This window comes from Podospora bellae-mahoneyi, chromosome 5 (assembly GCF_035222275.1).
Source record: "Podospora bellae-mahoneyi strain CBS 112042 chromosome 5, whole genome shotgun sequence".
NCBI lineage: Eukaryota > Fungi > Ascomycota > Sordariomycetes > Sordariales > Podosporaceae > Podospora > Podospora bellae-mahoneyi.
Genome location: NC_085884.1, coordinates 2,583,400 through 2,598,783, shown reverse-complemented (window position 1 = coordinate 2,598,783; position 15,384 = coordinate 2,583,400). Strand labels below are relative to the sequence as shown.

General features: G+C 47.9%; 3 protein-coding genes across 3 annotated transcripts; 2 read left to right on the top strand and 1 right to left on the bottom strand.

Moving 5' to 3' along the window:
• Positions 1-122: 122 nt before the first annotated feature.
• On the top strand, positions 123-2,171 carry QC761_512440 (uncharacterized protein; the record flags this gene model as incomplete). Its single annotated transcript, XM_062880411.1, has 3 exons — positions 123-229; positions 337-736; positions 797-2,171. Exons 2-3 carry the CDS (start codon positions 630-632, stop codon positions 2,169-2,171), a joined length of 1,482 nt encoding a protein of 493 aa, XP_062731124.1. The 5' UTR covers positions 123-229; positions 337-629.
• An 859-nt stretch (positions 2,172-3,030) lies between these two features.
• Positions 3,031-4,596, top strand: XYN1 (Glycoside hydrolase, 10; the record flags this gene model as incomplete). The annotated part of the gene is made up of 3 exons (XM_062880410.1): positions 3,031-3,364; positions 3,423-3,648; positions 3,721-4,596. The coding sequence occupies 3 exons, from the start codon at positions 3,031-3,033 to the stop codon at positions 4,415-4,417; spliced, it is 1,257 nt and encodes a 418-aa protein (XP_062731123.1). The 3' UTR covers positions 4,418-4,596.
• Positions 4,597-12,042: 7,446 nt separating this feature from the next.
• Positions 12,043-14,897, bottom strand: QC761_512420 (uncharacterized protein; the record flags this gene model as incomplete). The annotated part of the gene is made up of 4 exons (XM_062880409.1): positions 12,043-12,248; positions 12,590-14,016; positions 14,088-14,651; positions 14,708-14,897. The coding sequence occupies 4 exons, from the start codon at positions 14,895-14,897 to the stop codon at positions 12,225-12,227; spliced, it is 2,205 nt and encodes a 734-aa protein (XP_062731122.1). The 3' UTR covers positions 12,043-12,224.
• Between the last annotated feature and the right edge of the window lie 487 nt (positions 14,898-15,384).

Below are 15,384 nucleotides of genomic sequence, written 5' to 3'. Positions count from 1 at the left end.
GAGACAGGATTGCAAATGCTAAGGGCCATCTAATATTTCCGTATTTGTCATTTGTGCGACTATGGATACAGAAATGCGCAAATAATGACGGTCCGTGCAAGCAATCAGAAGTCGCACCGAGGGACATGGAAAGTGGTTCAATTCATCTCAATGCATCGAGTAGATTGCCTAATACAGGCAGAATGCCGTCAGCACCAATATTACGACACAGCTACCCCGATCTTGGCAGGTGAGTAGATTGTCGCTCATCACCTTGACCGCCTTACCTGACTTGCCAGGCGTCCCTCCAGCACTGCGAACAGGCGGGTGGCTGCTAATGTAACCATCACGACCCAGAGAGGCAGGTACCGAACCGTCGTGACACTGCGTCTTGGCAGCGTTACCACCCGAGCTTCCACTCTCATCACCATACCTTGATGTCTCGTTCTGCTGCGATATCTGTTCGTATATGCTATCCCCGGCCCAATACGGCAGGTCAATTTTGCGGCAATAGCAGGGATACAGATAGGCCATTCTCAGTAGCAATGGGACGACGCATATTAAAACCACGATATAACCCATGATCTGCACAATGTTCCCATCACCTCGAATGTCACGTCTTTCATCACAAGGGCCCGTTTGCTGCCATCATGAAGCTTTCTAGACAGGCCGGGTCGGCCCTGCTTCTCGCGTCGACGGCCATCGCGACCGATCCCTTGACTGCTGACAGACTTGAGGCTGATATTAAGACCGATGAGTATGGCCCCGTGCCGCTTGTTACCAAATGAATCTCGGGCAGCTTGCTAACATCGCACAGATTGCAGCGCGTCTTATGGAACCTCAACCACATTGCCGACCGCAATGGCGGGAACCGTGCCTTTGGCGAGCCCGGCTACAAGGCCTCTGTAGACTTTGTTGTTGAACGAGCCCAGGGCCGGTTCCACCCCGAGATGAACACCTTTATTCAACCTTTCAACCACACGTACGACAAGACGCTCGAGATCAAGGTCACTGGCCCCGACGGGGAAGACGTGTTTGTGATATCCCCCCAGTACAACCCCGCCACACCCCTTCCTGGCGGCATCACGGCCAGTTTGATCAACACGCCCGTCAACGATGAGGCCGGAAGCATGTGTGCTGAGAGCGATTGGGATGGCATTGATGCCACTGGAAAGCTGGCGCTGGTTAAGAGAGGTGTGTGTGCTGTGTCGGACAAGTTGAAGTTTGCCAGAGCCAAGGGAGCGTTGGGGGTTATTCTCTACAACCAAGCCCCAGGTACCAACTATGCCACCCCTACCCTGGGTGCTGAGAACATTGGACAGCTCGTCCCCGTCGGCATTGTGCCCCTCGAGGCGGGAGAGGCCTGGATTGCCCGCCTCGGTGCTGGTGAGGATGTGGTGGTGAGCTTGTTGGTCGATGCCATTGCCGACACCCGCGAGACGTGGAATGTCATCTCTGAGACCAAGGAGGGCGACCCCAACAGCGTCATCATGCTCGGTGCGCATCTCGACAGCGTACAGCAGGGGCCTGGTGTGAATGACGATGGTAGTGGCACAGCCGCCCTCCTCGAGCTCATGGGTGCAGTCAAGAACTACAAGGGTTTCAAGAACAAGATCAGGTTTGCCTGGTGGGGTGCTGAAGAGAGCGGTCTTGTCGGCTCGCTGTACTACACATCCCAGCTCTCGCCTGCCGAGGCCGACAAGATCAAATACTATTTCAACTACGACATGATTGGATCCATCGAGCCCATCTATGCTGTTGGCTCCGACGAGAACAGCGGCGTTGGTCCTCAGTTGCTGGAAGAATATCTTGTCGCCCAGGGCAAGACGGTCGAGCGTGGTGGTTTTGAGGACGGCAACTCGGACTACGTCGGCTTTGTCGAGTTGGGTATTCCCACGGCCATGCTGTTCACGGGCGCCGGTGAGCCCTGGGATCCGTGCTATCACCAGGCCTGCGACACGCTCGACAACATCAACTGGGATGCGTTGACAGTCAACACCAAAGCTGCCGCCCGCGCCCTCGCCCGCTTCGCCAACGACCTCTCGGGAGTTCCGGCCCGCGCAACGACGTCACCGAACTTGAGGGGTCGCGCAAAGATCACGCAGGAGTTCAGGAGGTGGAAGCGGGTGGCGGAGGAAGGTGCCAGCCAGGGGAAGATGTGCTCGCACAAGGAGAAGAAGGTGGTTGTTTGATAAGTCTTGTTAGCAAATGGTGCAATAATAGTGTGTGTACAATAGAAAATTTCAATTAATCAATGTCTGATGATGTAGCTACCTTACTTTTGACGATCTGGGTAAGGGTTTCCGGGCCGAGGGCAAACAGACCGACTGCGCTGAAGGAAGCACGTTTCATGATGGCACCCTCGAGTCGCGCCAGTCCAGAACATTCTGGCACGACGACGCGTCACTCTCCGAAGGTGCTCGCTCTCGGGGGTGGTGCTGTTTTTGTCTTCGGGACTCGGTACTGGACTCCGGCCAAGACCGGGGCAGCGTCGCAGCGAAATTCTTCCAGCATGATTCAGGCTAATTAGCACGTGGAGAGAGAGAGAGGCAACACCATGGCATTCACTGCATTCCGGGATTTAAGGGCTTCGCTAACGCTGCGGGGAGCGTTAAGAATAGCCCCTGTGGCCAGCCCAAGCAACATCGCTCGATGTCTTGGCTTCCCGATTCGCACACACGGAGCCTCTTCCGAAGAAAACCGGGTCTGGCCACCGTTGAGAGGAGCCTCGTCCCGATGTCAACGTCCCTGCCACATCGCCATCGGCCAACGCACATGACAGTCGTCCCCATGTCTCCGTGATGGCCCAGACGGGTGCCAACTCGAATCGACCGGGTAAAATGCCCTCAATGCTTCCCCAAGCGCTAGGCACCGTGGCCCGCGAGCCTCATATCCCAAAGCCGATATTGCGTGCAGCACTGGCCTGGCCAAGGCAATCTATAGATATAAAGCGGCTCAACCCGCCTGCAGCGATTATCACAGTTTCTTGAGCTCCTCAGGCCAGTCTCTTGCTGTCAACCTCCACATACTCGCCCTCTCCTCGTCTCCACCATGCACACCAAGGCTCTCCTTGCCGCGCTTCTTGCGCCCGCCGCCGTCTCGGCCCAGCTTCACGAGCTCGCCGTCCGTGCCGGTCTTCAGTACTTCGGCACTGCCCTTCGTGAAGGTGCTCTCAACAGCGATGCCCAGTTCGCTGCCATCCTCAGAGACACCAGAGAGTTTGGCCAGATTGTGCCTGAGAACGGCCAGAAGTGGGAGTCCACTCAGCCCAGCCGTGGCCAGTTCACCTATTCCCAGGGTGACATCACTGCCAACGAGGCCAAGAGAAACTCCCAGTTCCTCCGCTGCCATACTCTTGTCTGGCACAGCCAGCTTCCCTCATGGGGTAGGTCAAGTGTTGCAAACCAATTTGTGTTTTGGACGAAGCTAACAGCCACAACCAGTCGCTTCCGGCTCTTGGACTCGTGCCACTTTGACCTCGGTCATTGACACCCACATGGCCAACGTCATGGGCCATTACAAGGGCGTCTGCGGTCACTGGGACGTTGTCAACGAGGCCATCAACGACGACGGCACATGGCGTGACAGTGTCTTCTACCGGGTATTCGGTACCGACTACCTGCCCCTCTCTTTCGAGCTGGCCAAGAAGCACGATCCCGAGACCAAGTTGTGAGTGGAGCATCCCCAATTCTGCCTGAATACGGTACCTAGAAATTATGTTTCTAACTTGGGAATCTTTAGGTACTATAACGACTACAACCTCGAGTACAATCAGGCCAAGACTGACCGGGCCGTCGAGATTGTCCGCATCATCCAGGCTGCCGGTGCCCCCATTGACGGTGTTGGCTTCCAGGGCCACTTGATCGTCGGCAGCACGCCCAGCCGCGCCAACCTGGCCACCACCCTCCGCCGCTTCACCGCCCTCGGTGTCGATGTCGCCTACACTGAGCTCGACATCCGCCACTCCTCCCTCCCCGCCAGCTCCCAGGCCCAGGTCACTCAGGGTAACGACTTTGCCAACGTCGTCGGGTCCTGCCTCGACGTGCCCCGCTGCGTCGGTGTCACTGTCTGGTCTTTCACCGACAAGTACTCTTGGGTTCCCTCCACGTTCAACGGCGCCGGTGATGCCCTTATCTACGATTCCCAGTTCCGCAAGAAGGCCGCCTGGACCTCCATCTCCAGCGTCCTCGCCGCCAAGGCCACCGGTGCTCCCCCCGTCTCTAGCAGCACCAGCACCCCCGCCCAGCCCACCACCACTCTTGTCACCCGCACCACCTCTGCCTCGAGCACTACTCAGCCCACCCCCACCTCCGCTCCCACCCAGCCCGCGCAGGTTCGCTGGGGACAGTGCGGAGGCAACGGGTGGACCGGCCCCACCACTTGCCAGAGCCCATACACCTGCCAGGTTCTTAACCCCTGGTACTCCCAGTGCTTGTAAGGTTGTCAAGAGGCTGAGTAATGGGTTTTTGAGGAGACAGAGAAGGAAGTTGTAGTGATGGAGTTGAAATATTCTATTGTATGTAATTTACAGCTGGTAGATGAATATAGCCAGAGTGCACATATCTCACATGTCTTGTCTTGGTGCCTGGGTGATGCTATAGAGATATAAACCACCCGGTCTACCTACACTGTGAGTAAGATTCCTTATGGTTCCACATCATATGGCGCTCATAGCAGGCATCAAATGAGGCTTTTTAGTTGATGCATGTCCTCCCTGCGAATACGAGATGGAAAATAACTTTGGAAGTGGCGAATGGGATGTGTGGGTAGGCAGTCCGGTTGCTGTAATTAGTGATCTACAGCCCTCCTTCTGCATCGGGTGAAAGAGGGCAATGCTTTCCACTTGAAGAATTTTTAGAAGTCTTGAAAGAGGAGGTATCAGATGTGACAGGTTATGGAGCTGAAAGAATAGACATTCAAAAGAGAAAACTGTGCAATAGACAAAGACAGTGACTTGACAAGAAGGAAATCAAGATTAAAATTAAGAAGAAAGAGCTTGAAGCTTTTCAGCTTCAGGAAGAAATTCTGGTGCAATAAGGATCTGGGGTAGTGGAACTGATAAGGGTGTAACAAGAGAGAGATGGGTGAGTAGGTAAGCTGATCAAGCTCCCGATGTCGAGGTCCTGTAAGCTGTTGCGAGGTTTGCCATCAACTCCCTGTCGTTGAGCAGCAGTGATTGACTTAGAACTCACTGCAGCTGCTTCAGACCTGCTCAGGCAGTGTTTCCAGCCGTAAGATGGTCTGTCGCGAGCGCAACAGCCTCTGCATGCATGAGCCTTGCAGCGTCCATGATATGGCTGTGCTGTTGAGCGTCCCAACTCGTGTAATTTTTGTTCATCCTTGTGCTGTGAGCCGCAGCAACTTGGTAAGATCGTTGTGCGTGAGGATGGAGACGGGCCGGGATGAAAGTAGGGAAAGTTCGCCATAGGAAACGCATATAAGGTCAAGCTTTGGGGAAGATCGCGGACTTTGTATGCCGTTGCGATTCGTGCCATCAATTCCCTATCTTTAAGGATGTTCTGGTCGAAAACTCTGCCTGCTGTAACCACACAATCATCGACCTGGTCTTGGATGGGCACGGTGGTTGCTGTGCCCATCGGTGTTGTCATAGGTCCACTGAAAACCCCATGGATCTCCGTTAAACACGCCCAGGAGGAGTTGACAGCTCGCAGGTAAGCTATATCCAGCGATGCGGTCTCACTCTGGATTAATGCCACGGCATCCCCGAGCGGGCTGTGCTGTGCGGAAACACCGGCTTCGTACTTATTATTCATGTCTTGATTGTGCGTTGACAGCATCTTGACAAGATCCCGGTCGTCGAGGGTGAATCTTTTTATGTCCATTCTTAAAGCTGTCACAGATGGCCGTTGAGAATGGCGCCTGTTGTATCAGATTCTTCTTCGGCTGCGGATGCTTAGACCGCTGGCCCTGGTCGATGATGACGTGCTGATCTGATGGCGGAGCCACCAATTACTAAAAAGTAGCTTCTTATATAATCCGGTCTCTCAGACGGCGGAACAAAACAGATGAAGAAGCTCAAAGGCCCAAAGGCTTTTGAGCTTTGTAACCGACGCCGAGATTGCCCTTGTCGAGGCCTTATAGGTATCCCTCCTGGCCCAATGCATTGCCCAGGTGGATGGCAGCGGTGATGCCACCCAGCCTCTCCTCAATAGCCAGACCAACGTTTTAGCTAAAGATTCCGAGTTGAAGTACTTCCAGACCACAATAAACAGGGTATCTGTGATACTTGGAGAAAGGGACACTAGACGTGGAGCCACCATGCTTCTTCTTGATAGCTCACTGATCCTTTTGCAGACTGTCAAGATAGCTGCGAGTGGGAACGAGCATCTCATCTCATGTCCTATTCGAATCAACCTTCATCTTCAGAAGCCACGTCGGCAAAGCCTTTATTTCTGATGTAAGAGAGGTGAGAAGGTTCTTGAGCGTTTGAACAGGGTCTTTCCTATCGGTATCCAGCCTGAGCTGAGCCAAGCAAAGAGTTTCAATCACAAAGACGCTTGCCATGCTCACCCTGTTTCAGTTGACGTCTGAAGCCACAATCCCGACTAAGGTGGTCCACCAAAGTTGGCTCTTTGGATTTTATCGAAGCTGAGCCCATGGTAAACAGTTGCTGTGCTGCATCATTGACCTGTTGCTGGTTTGCGGCGGGATTCTCGATGGGCACACCTGATTTTTGGCTACGGTGCCATCTGCTGTACATACGATAAGTCGCAAGAAAATCTGGATTCGGGAAGGCTCCATGACCTGGCTGGAAAAGCGCATAATAGACGCCCAAGTATGGGTTTCCGTTCATCATTTTGCCGACTGTTGCTTTGGTGGTGTTGAGAGGTTTCATAAGGAGTTTGATTGCGACATTTCTGTATGATGGGTCCAAGAAGACAACCCACTCAATGGCCGGTCTGACTGTGTTTTCGGCTGACTTGTTGTTTGAGTATTGGTCCCAGAAAGACTGGACCATGTCACAGGTTTGACAATACTCTTCAATGAGCATGCGAAAATGGGAGGTTCCTTCATGAATAGTAACCGATGGCTCAAGTTGGTACGCTGGGCCATCTTGAATATCTGCCCAGAAAAAGTGTTAGACTCTTGACTTGTAAACTGACTGTGGGCTAGGTAAGTAACTGGCTGCGAAAATGAGGGCCAAAAGGCTAGAAATAGGTTGAAAAAATTGGTTATTATAGTAAGTTGTTGGTTGTTTAGTTTAAACGTCAACAAATAGGAAAATCCACCTTAAGAGCAATCAGGTAACGTGCATGATAAGCGAGCGACGCAGATAAGCGAGCGACGCACTCTCCACCACCTTACTATAACTATCCTCAACTACTAGACCACAACATTAAGAACTAACTACAATTACATTAGAAACAGCTGAACCAGACACTTCTGCAGCCTCCTGGCAAGTGCGGGCATTATAGCCAGGCTTGCCGTATACACTATAGCACTAAACCTTCGTACGAGCCCCCCTACACTACCGCTATCCCGCTATATTTCTTCCATTACCTCCCCACCTATAGCCTTCTGGTCCAGTAGATCCTATATATCTTACATAGTAAATAATCCTCCGGGCCGTATATATGTTTTATTAGCTTTTTAGTACTTACTTAATACTTTATTTACTTTATAGAGCGAAAATACCTTTAACTAAAAGAAAGTTATTTAATATATTATAATTATTATACTTTTAATAAACTAATTTATTATAATTTATATTAAACTTAAAAAACTATTTTAATAAATAATAATATAAGTTTTAATAAGGGTTAATTATAAATTGATTTTTTTAGGGTTTTATAGTATTTAAAATATTTAAAATAATACCATGCTGTCACAACCCTGGTACAGGACGGGTTGTGGGGCCACGGGAATAGGGGCCAATCGGAAGAACGTACGAGAATAGCCAATCACAGTAAGGGACGACTGATCAGTACGCCAAGGGCACTGAGCAGACTGAGCAGAGTGCTCAGTCTGATCAGGGCACTGAGCAAACTGAGCAGTCGCGATCAGTGTGCCAAGGGCACTGAGCAAGAAGTAAATATGGCTTGGCACAAGGTCTATATATACGGAGGAACTGGCTGGTGTAGATAGACAGTTCCGCAGTATGCAATTCAAGCTTGTATTCACGGTATCTTGTGTTTACATTGAGACATCTTGTCGTACACTGTTTAGCTGTACCGAACCAGGATTATTCAGAAGCAGCCTTCAACCGGTATCCCTTTCAGAGGTTCTGGATAGGGGTTCGTCATACATGCCTAGCTTGAAAGATAAAGGTATTAACGTATAAAGTTTTATATTTAGTTTAAAAAATATTTTTTTTAAATCGTATAGTATAAAGTTAATATTTATAAAGCTACTTTATATATTTTTTTAATTATAAAAATAAAAAAGCTTCGCGGAAAGTATAAAGAAATTCGAGCTTATTTATATAATTAATATATATATATATATATATTAAATCCTCGATTTAATAGCTATATATTTACTTTAATAATTTAAAATAACCGATATTAAGTAATTAAAGGAAGTACGAGGAGTATAAAAGTATATAAAGTATAATAATATTATTTTATTAATAATAAAGTTTAAATTTTATTAAGTAATAGTTTTTATAATTATTAAAGATTAATAACCGATATTTATTTTTTGTATAGGACGCTATATAATAGGTAAAATATTTAATTAAATTTATACTTACTAAATTAATAATTTAATTATAATTAATATTTATAATATATTAAATAAACGGTAAATTATATTTTATATATTAAATAATTAAATGATTTAATTAAAGGTATTAACTTTTTAAATTATTATTACTTATTTATAATTATTAAATTAAATTATTTTTTATTTTATTTAGGCCCTCGGAAATTATAATTATTATACTTACGAAAATAATATTTATTATATATTTAATTTCGTCGAAATTATAAATATTATTATTTATAATACTATATTTAATTTTAATATTTTATATAAATATAAATTATTTAGTAATAACCTTTAAATGTTTACACTTAGCCCTTTAATAATTATAATTATACGTAAAATATATATAAAACTATAATTAATATATAACGAAGTTATAAACTTAACGTTTATTAGTAGGAGGCACGTTACGTACGTATAATAATTAATTAATTATATTTTTTATACTATATAACTTTAGTAAAAAAACTTACGTATATAACTTAATAATATATTAAATAATCGTTTTTTTTTTTAAATCGGTAAACTTATGCGAATTGGTTAGAATATCGCGTCGTATTAGTCGGCCATTACGCCTATAGCGGAGGGTTGCTTTTAGGACGTTATATAATTTAGTTATAATATAGATACTAAAATCCTCCTTATTTTAGATAGCTTCGAGGGCAAGAAGAAGTCTACCTTCTTTTAAAGGGCCGTCCATGGTTGTTGGTGGTGAATTGTAGTAGAAGATATTTAAGAGACGTGTTGTGGTGGAGAGTGCGTCGCTCGCTTATCTGCGTCGCTCGCTTATCATGCACGTTATGGGTTTGGTGAAACCCGGGCCTTTTGTCAGGTGCCCCACACTGACGGATACATGAAAATCACGAATAGCACTCAGAAGATTGGAACAAGCCTCGACCTCTGTGTCCAGAGTCTCTGCAGACAGAGTCTCTGTGGCCTGAAAAAGATGGAACCCCCTCTCTTGCGGGGCAGACCTTGTTGACGGGGTCGAAGCTGATAAAGTGATGGGTGATTTTGGTGAGATTTTGGAGAGTAGTGCGTATGGAATTTAGTGCGTCAATAAAATAGAGATATCTTCGATCGACCTCAGCCGGATGTTCTGGGCCCATACCCTCGCCTTATTGTGTTCTTAGGGCTATGGCAAGGTTTAGTAACCTCAAGACTGTCTCTGGTACAACTAGTTGCTTGTCGACGATCCATTGTGCCAGGTTCTGCAGTGTCGAAACAGATAGATTGCCAAGTTGGAGACGCTGTTTAAACCGTGTCTCACGACCTTTTGTCACCAGCCAGGTGGTGATGTACCTGGTGGCATCCTTGTACCGCAGGTACAATTGATGCCGTGGTAGGTCCGCCATATCTGTACATTTAGTCGTCGGGAACAACTGATGGGATCGAGTACCGAGACGGTCTAGGATCAGGGAGAGGGTATGGAGTCTAGGGTGAAGCAAAGTGTGAGGCTAAGTAGATCCGGTTAATAAATCGAGGTGGTGAGGAAGAAGAAAAGAAAACGAATAGGTTGGAAAACAAGGAAGTGGACCACATAGATGTAGCCCTGGTAGGTTTGAACTACCCACGCCATCTACCCACATTAAACCCTCCACAACCCTGGACCTCCGAAAGCCCCCCGATATCAACACACACTTTATATTCCACCCACAGACACCAAAAATAAAGCTTTTCTTTTATGTTTTTTTGCTCCCGATACCTATTGATAACTAAATATACCGAGGAAAATATTAAAAATGCCTAGAAACATATTACTGCTAGTATAAGCTAACGAAAAGCATTCAATAAATACGGGATTCTACGTTTTACCCTAAAGTACCGCATTAATAGTACTTAATTAAAGAACCTTGTTTATGAAAATCAATAATAATTTTTTTGAAATTAAAAAAACTTCATTTTTTAATAGATCTTTCGTTAAGAAAACTTTAATTACGTTCCTACCTATATTAGTATAAAGGCTTTAGTAGCTAATTTACTAATTAAATAAAGCAATCCCAACCCCTTAGTCAGTATTAAATATTTTACTTTATTAACCGTTATTTCAATATTAAAATAAAAGTTAAAAAGAAATTAATTATTAAAATCAACAAAGCTATACCGGAGAATATTAATAAACTTTTTAACTTATATTTTGCTATTAATTAAATTAAACTTAAGTATAATTATAATTATGATAAAGTAAGTATAATCAAAGGCTAAGGAAAAAACAGTTTAGTTATTAAATCTTTAAAGTAAAATAAAAAGTCTCAACATGGTTGTGTGGCTGGTGTGGTGGTGGTGGACCAGATCCACATGTGGTCCATTTCCTGGTCATCCAACCTATATATATTATGGCATCTTGAAGTCGAGCCACACTTCCTGGAGCAATGCGAAGAACCCATAGTACTCACGCAAGTCTTAGCCGAGAATATCTGAAGATGAGAACGGAAACGACGTGAAGAGTAAGATATGGTCCGGGGATGCGGCTCAAGGCAGTGCACCCCCCCACCCCTATCATTGGGTTCCATGGCAAACAGGCCGTGCGCCGAGTGATTCGCTGATAGTATAAGTGAATCCGCGGTCCCAATCTTGACATATGATGATGGTTCCATATAGTCTGAAGGCCGAGAGCGAGGAGTGTTGCCAAGAGCATGTGCAGCTGATATATCGTCTGCCGGCGATTAGCTGGTATAAGGACCACAGTGTGCTTCAGGCTAGTGAATGATCGATGAGGTGAAGTTGAGCTGCTCTACAAAAGGCCGATGACAGTTGAAGGTGAAGAGCAGTGCAGGGCAGTGAAGAGCAGTGAAGAGCAATAAAGAGGTAGACTAATGTAAGCTACTTGTCCCATGATTTGCCTTTGTAATTCACTTATGTGGGAGGATATATTCTTCAAGAGTATTCATCAATACAAAGTCTAGGATCTTCAAGTATTGACAAGCTGATTCCAAAACTTTAGGAACCCAAAAATCTCTGAAGGAGGTGGACAGCTGGTAATTTGCCTTAATGGCGATAGAGTTCATGTAGCAATCCTTTGTGTTAGTAGTTAGATACTCTCGACGTCGAACAGTGAGGTGTATCCTTTGTTGTTTAACAATAACCAACTAATAGCCAGACCGGATAAACAGAGAAATAGACGCAATGAGTTGGAGAGATCAATGGAACATCCTAGACAACAAGGCCCCTGACTTTATACACAGACACTAGATCTTCTTGGAAACCTTAGTCTTTTGTGCGGTTGATATTTAGACTCACACATCTTTGCATTTTCACAGCAGCAGGGTGACTGAATGCTATTATGCTGATACAGTTTGCAGTGACAACAGTAACAAACCAAACGTCATCCGCGGATCAATAACAAGGTGTAATATTGTTACTCATAAATCAGTTCAGTCATGTGCTCTCAGTGTCCAGCCCCAACCAATCCACTCCATAATCCAATCATAACCAGAAACATACGTGACACCAAGCCGCCTTCCAAACCATATTATCCCCTTTCACCCTGGCAGGCGGCATTTATTCTGTAACAGAGCTCAAGCCAAGCTAGCAATAGGAACCTAGGCAAACAAAATAGGTCAGCTTCTGTTGAAAGAGCCACAAAGCTCATCATCGTCAAGCCAGTCAACCCCATCTTGATTTTGGTCATCACCCTCTCCGCAGCTTGATAACCCGTCATCACCACAGTCACTGATCGGTTGAGTTTCTTCCTCTTCAAGCCCTTCATGCTCTGGATTGCTAAACGCGTTTGAACCACTAGCCCGTGCCATGTTCGCGGGCAACTGGTCCAAACTTGAGCCCGGGGCAACAGCTGATAACGAAAATTGAACAGTCTACACCTCCACTGTTGGTATGTTCCCTTTTGGCACTGTCAAACCAAAGCAAATGAAACATTGCTTACCGTGAAGGATCCCCCGTTGATACCAGATTTCTTCTTGCTCCAGCCGTTGACACCAACAGCAGCATGTTCACCGTTCAGAGTGTCAGCAGTATCCTCAACAGATGATACACTAAAAGAGGCCGCAGCAACGGCGGGTGCTCCAGCAGGACCGCTGATAGCACCAAGAAGGATCGGAACAGCTGTGTTGAGAACTGCCGGGGCAGCCTTCAACACGGCCGGCGCAATGCGCTGGACAGTCTTGAGCAAACCGCCAAAGAAGCTCTCCTGCTCTGCTGAACCCGCGCTTTCTCCCAGGATCACACTCTCCCTCAGCTCTTTTGGCTCCGCCTCCAGAACAGCCTGCAAGGCACACTCCGCAACGACAGCCCTGTGGGCGAGCAATGCAGCGGCCTTCTCATCAGTGATGACCTTCTCATTGGTTGGGTCCTCCAGCAGAGCCTCAGTGCCACCGCCAACTTGCTTCTCTTTCTTGGCCAGAATCTGATCTATCTTTTGCAAGCCAGCCCTCGCAGATGTCAGCAAGACAGGCGAAGCCACTTTGAGTGCTCTCGTCAAGAATGGCCCCAAGTTGTCAAAAAATGCCTCGGACTGAGCCCCTGACTTCAAGACCTTGGCCTCGGTCTTGGCGATGTTCTCGAGAAACCTGTCGGTGTGAGTATCTCCAGTCAAGTCTGCTTCGGTCTGCGAGACTGGCACCTGCTTTGTGGCTCCAAACTCAGCTGGCTTTTGGATCAGCCCTTCCGTGACAGCGATTCTCAAGCCAGCCTGGCTGAGCAGGGGCACCATCCTAGGACCTAACTTGGCTGCGTGCTTCGAGGTAAATCCAGTAGCGGTGTACTTGGATCTCATCTTGTCGACGATTCTCTGAGAGACAGGAGATCTCTCCATCCTGAGGACAGTCTGCAAGACACTCTCGGCCACCACGGCGCGTTCGGCCACACCAGCAGCAAGCTTTATCCTCAGCGGAGGAGGCAGACCAGATTCCATATCAGATTCCTGAACTGCTTTGCTGAGTGCGCCCATGGCGATGCTCCCAATGGCGCTCACCGGTCCACCCATTGGACCTAGAAGCGGTGAAACCAAGGGGAGGGCAGTTTGCACAACAGGAGCAACCACCCGGCCGATGTCCTTGAGAACATCAAGAAAGCCCTCTGCCTCACCGACCGGACCATCCATACCAGTCTCGGTGCCAGTCTCACCTGAGTCGTCTTTTCCCACTACCCGCTTCACACCTGTCACATCCTTGACAGTAGGAGGGAGCTGTTCAAGAGCCGCGAGGAAGAAGTTGTAGTTGTTGCCATACTCCCCGCCAATCACACTGGCCGAGTTGCGCGCCTCTCCTCCGTAGCAATGCGTGCCAATGACAACCAACTGCCCCTTGTCTGGAGCAGCATCCCATTTCCGAATCACGGGAGCCCCCGATTGTCCTGTCCAAATCTCGTATTAGTGTCACATCACCATAGTCACCATGGGATCAAGTAACCAGTCAACCACCCACCTTTAAAAGTCGAAATGCGATACTGCAACATATTCCCCGCCCCCTTTCCCAAATCATAGTCCACCGTCTCAAACAACTCATACATTTGCGCCCCCTTCTCCTTATTCAAGTATTTATCCCCCGGGTACCCCACCACGCCCAGCAACGCGCCCTTCTCCCTCATCGGCGTCTCCTGAATAACAAAGTTCCGGAGTGTGCTCCCGCCATCATGCGCCCTGAGTTTCCCCTCAAACGGGCGGTCAAGCCTAACAAAAGAGACATCATACCGCCTATCACCAGTGGTGATCCACTGCGCGGTGGTGACAGTAGCGAGAGCGCGACGAGCCTGGACGGTGCTGTTGGGACGAGTGACACTGTCAAGACCGCAATAACCAATGTAGCACTTCATCTGGACTACACGGCCCAAACCGCTCGGTTGAGCACCTTGGCCTCCACCAGTGCGGTCATAGACGCAGTGGCCGGCGGTGACGAAGGTGTTGGGAGAGATGAGATACCCCGTGCCGATGGCCCAGCGCCTGTCGTCTTTGGTTTGGCCTTCGTAGCGCATGACGATCTTGACGATGGCTGGGACATGTCAGTGATGGATGTCTCCCGTGGTAGTGTAGAAAAAGGGGACAAACACCGATATTTTCCGCCATCGGCATAGTCGGTCTCATCGACGGGGGTGCGGTTGTCAGGTTCAAAGACAGCTTCGCTGTAGCCGCCGATGGTGAAAGTCGACTCCGCGGGGGACATGTCCTCGGGATTCGAAAGGGTCCAGTAGGCTCCAGCGACAGCTGGGTCCTTGAGAATGCTTTCGAGGGTTGTCATGGTGAGATCTTGGAATGGTGAGGCTGTAGAGCTTGCAAGGGTGGTGTTTTACGCCAATGATGAGCTTAACAATGGTCCAAAAAAAAACTTGCTACTGGCGTTGGAGGCATCTTTATATTTCCCTCGTCTCATCTGTTGCTCTTTGTTGCCGTAGACAAGCCTGGGTGTGAGGAGGGTGAAGATGCGAGGGATCCGAGTACAAGAGGCGTAATATTGAAGCGCTGTGGCGAGCTGCTATCGACGAGCTAACCACAGATAACACGGCGAGGAACTCGAGTGCTGGTGACCGACATCAAAAACAGCGCTGATGGCGTCGCAAAACGAGAAGCTCTGAATAGGTGGTGATGATCATCACCGAAGGATACCACATCGGGTGTTGGGACAGGTTGTGGCTGACTGGAAAGCGGCTGACTTGCTTGGAGATGGTAGGAATGGTGACCCTCTGCCATTGCACTTCAGCTCGCAGAAGGTGCAGCGGCAAGCTTGT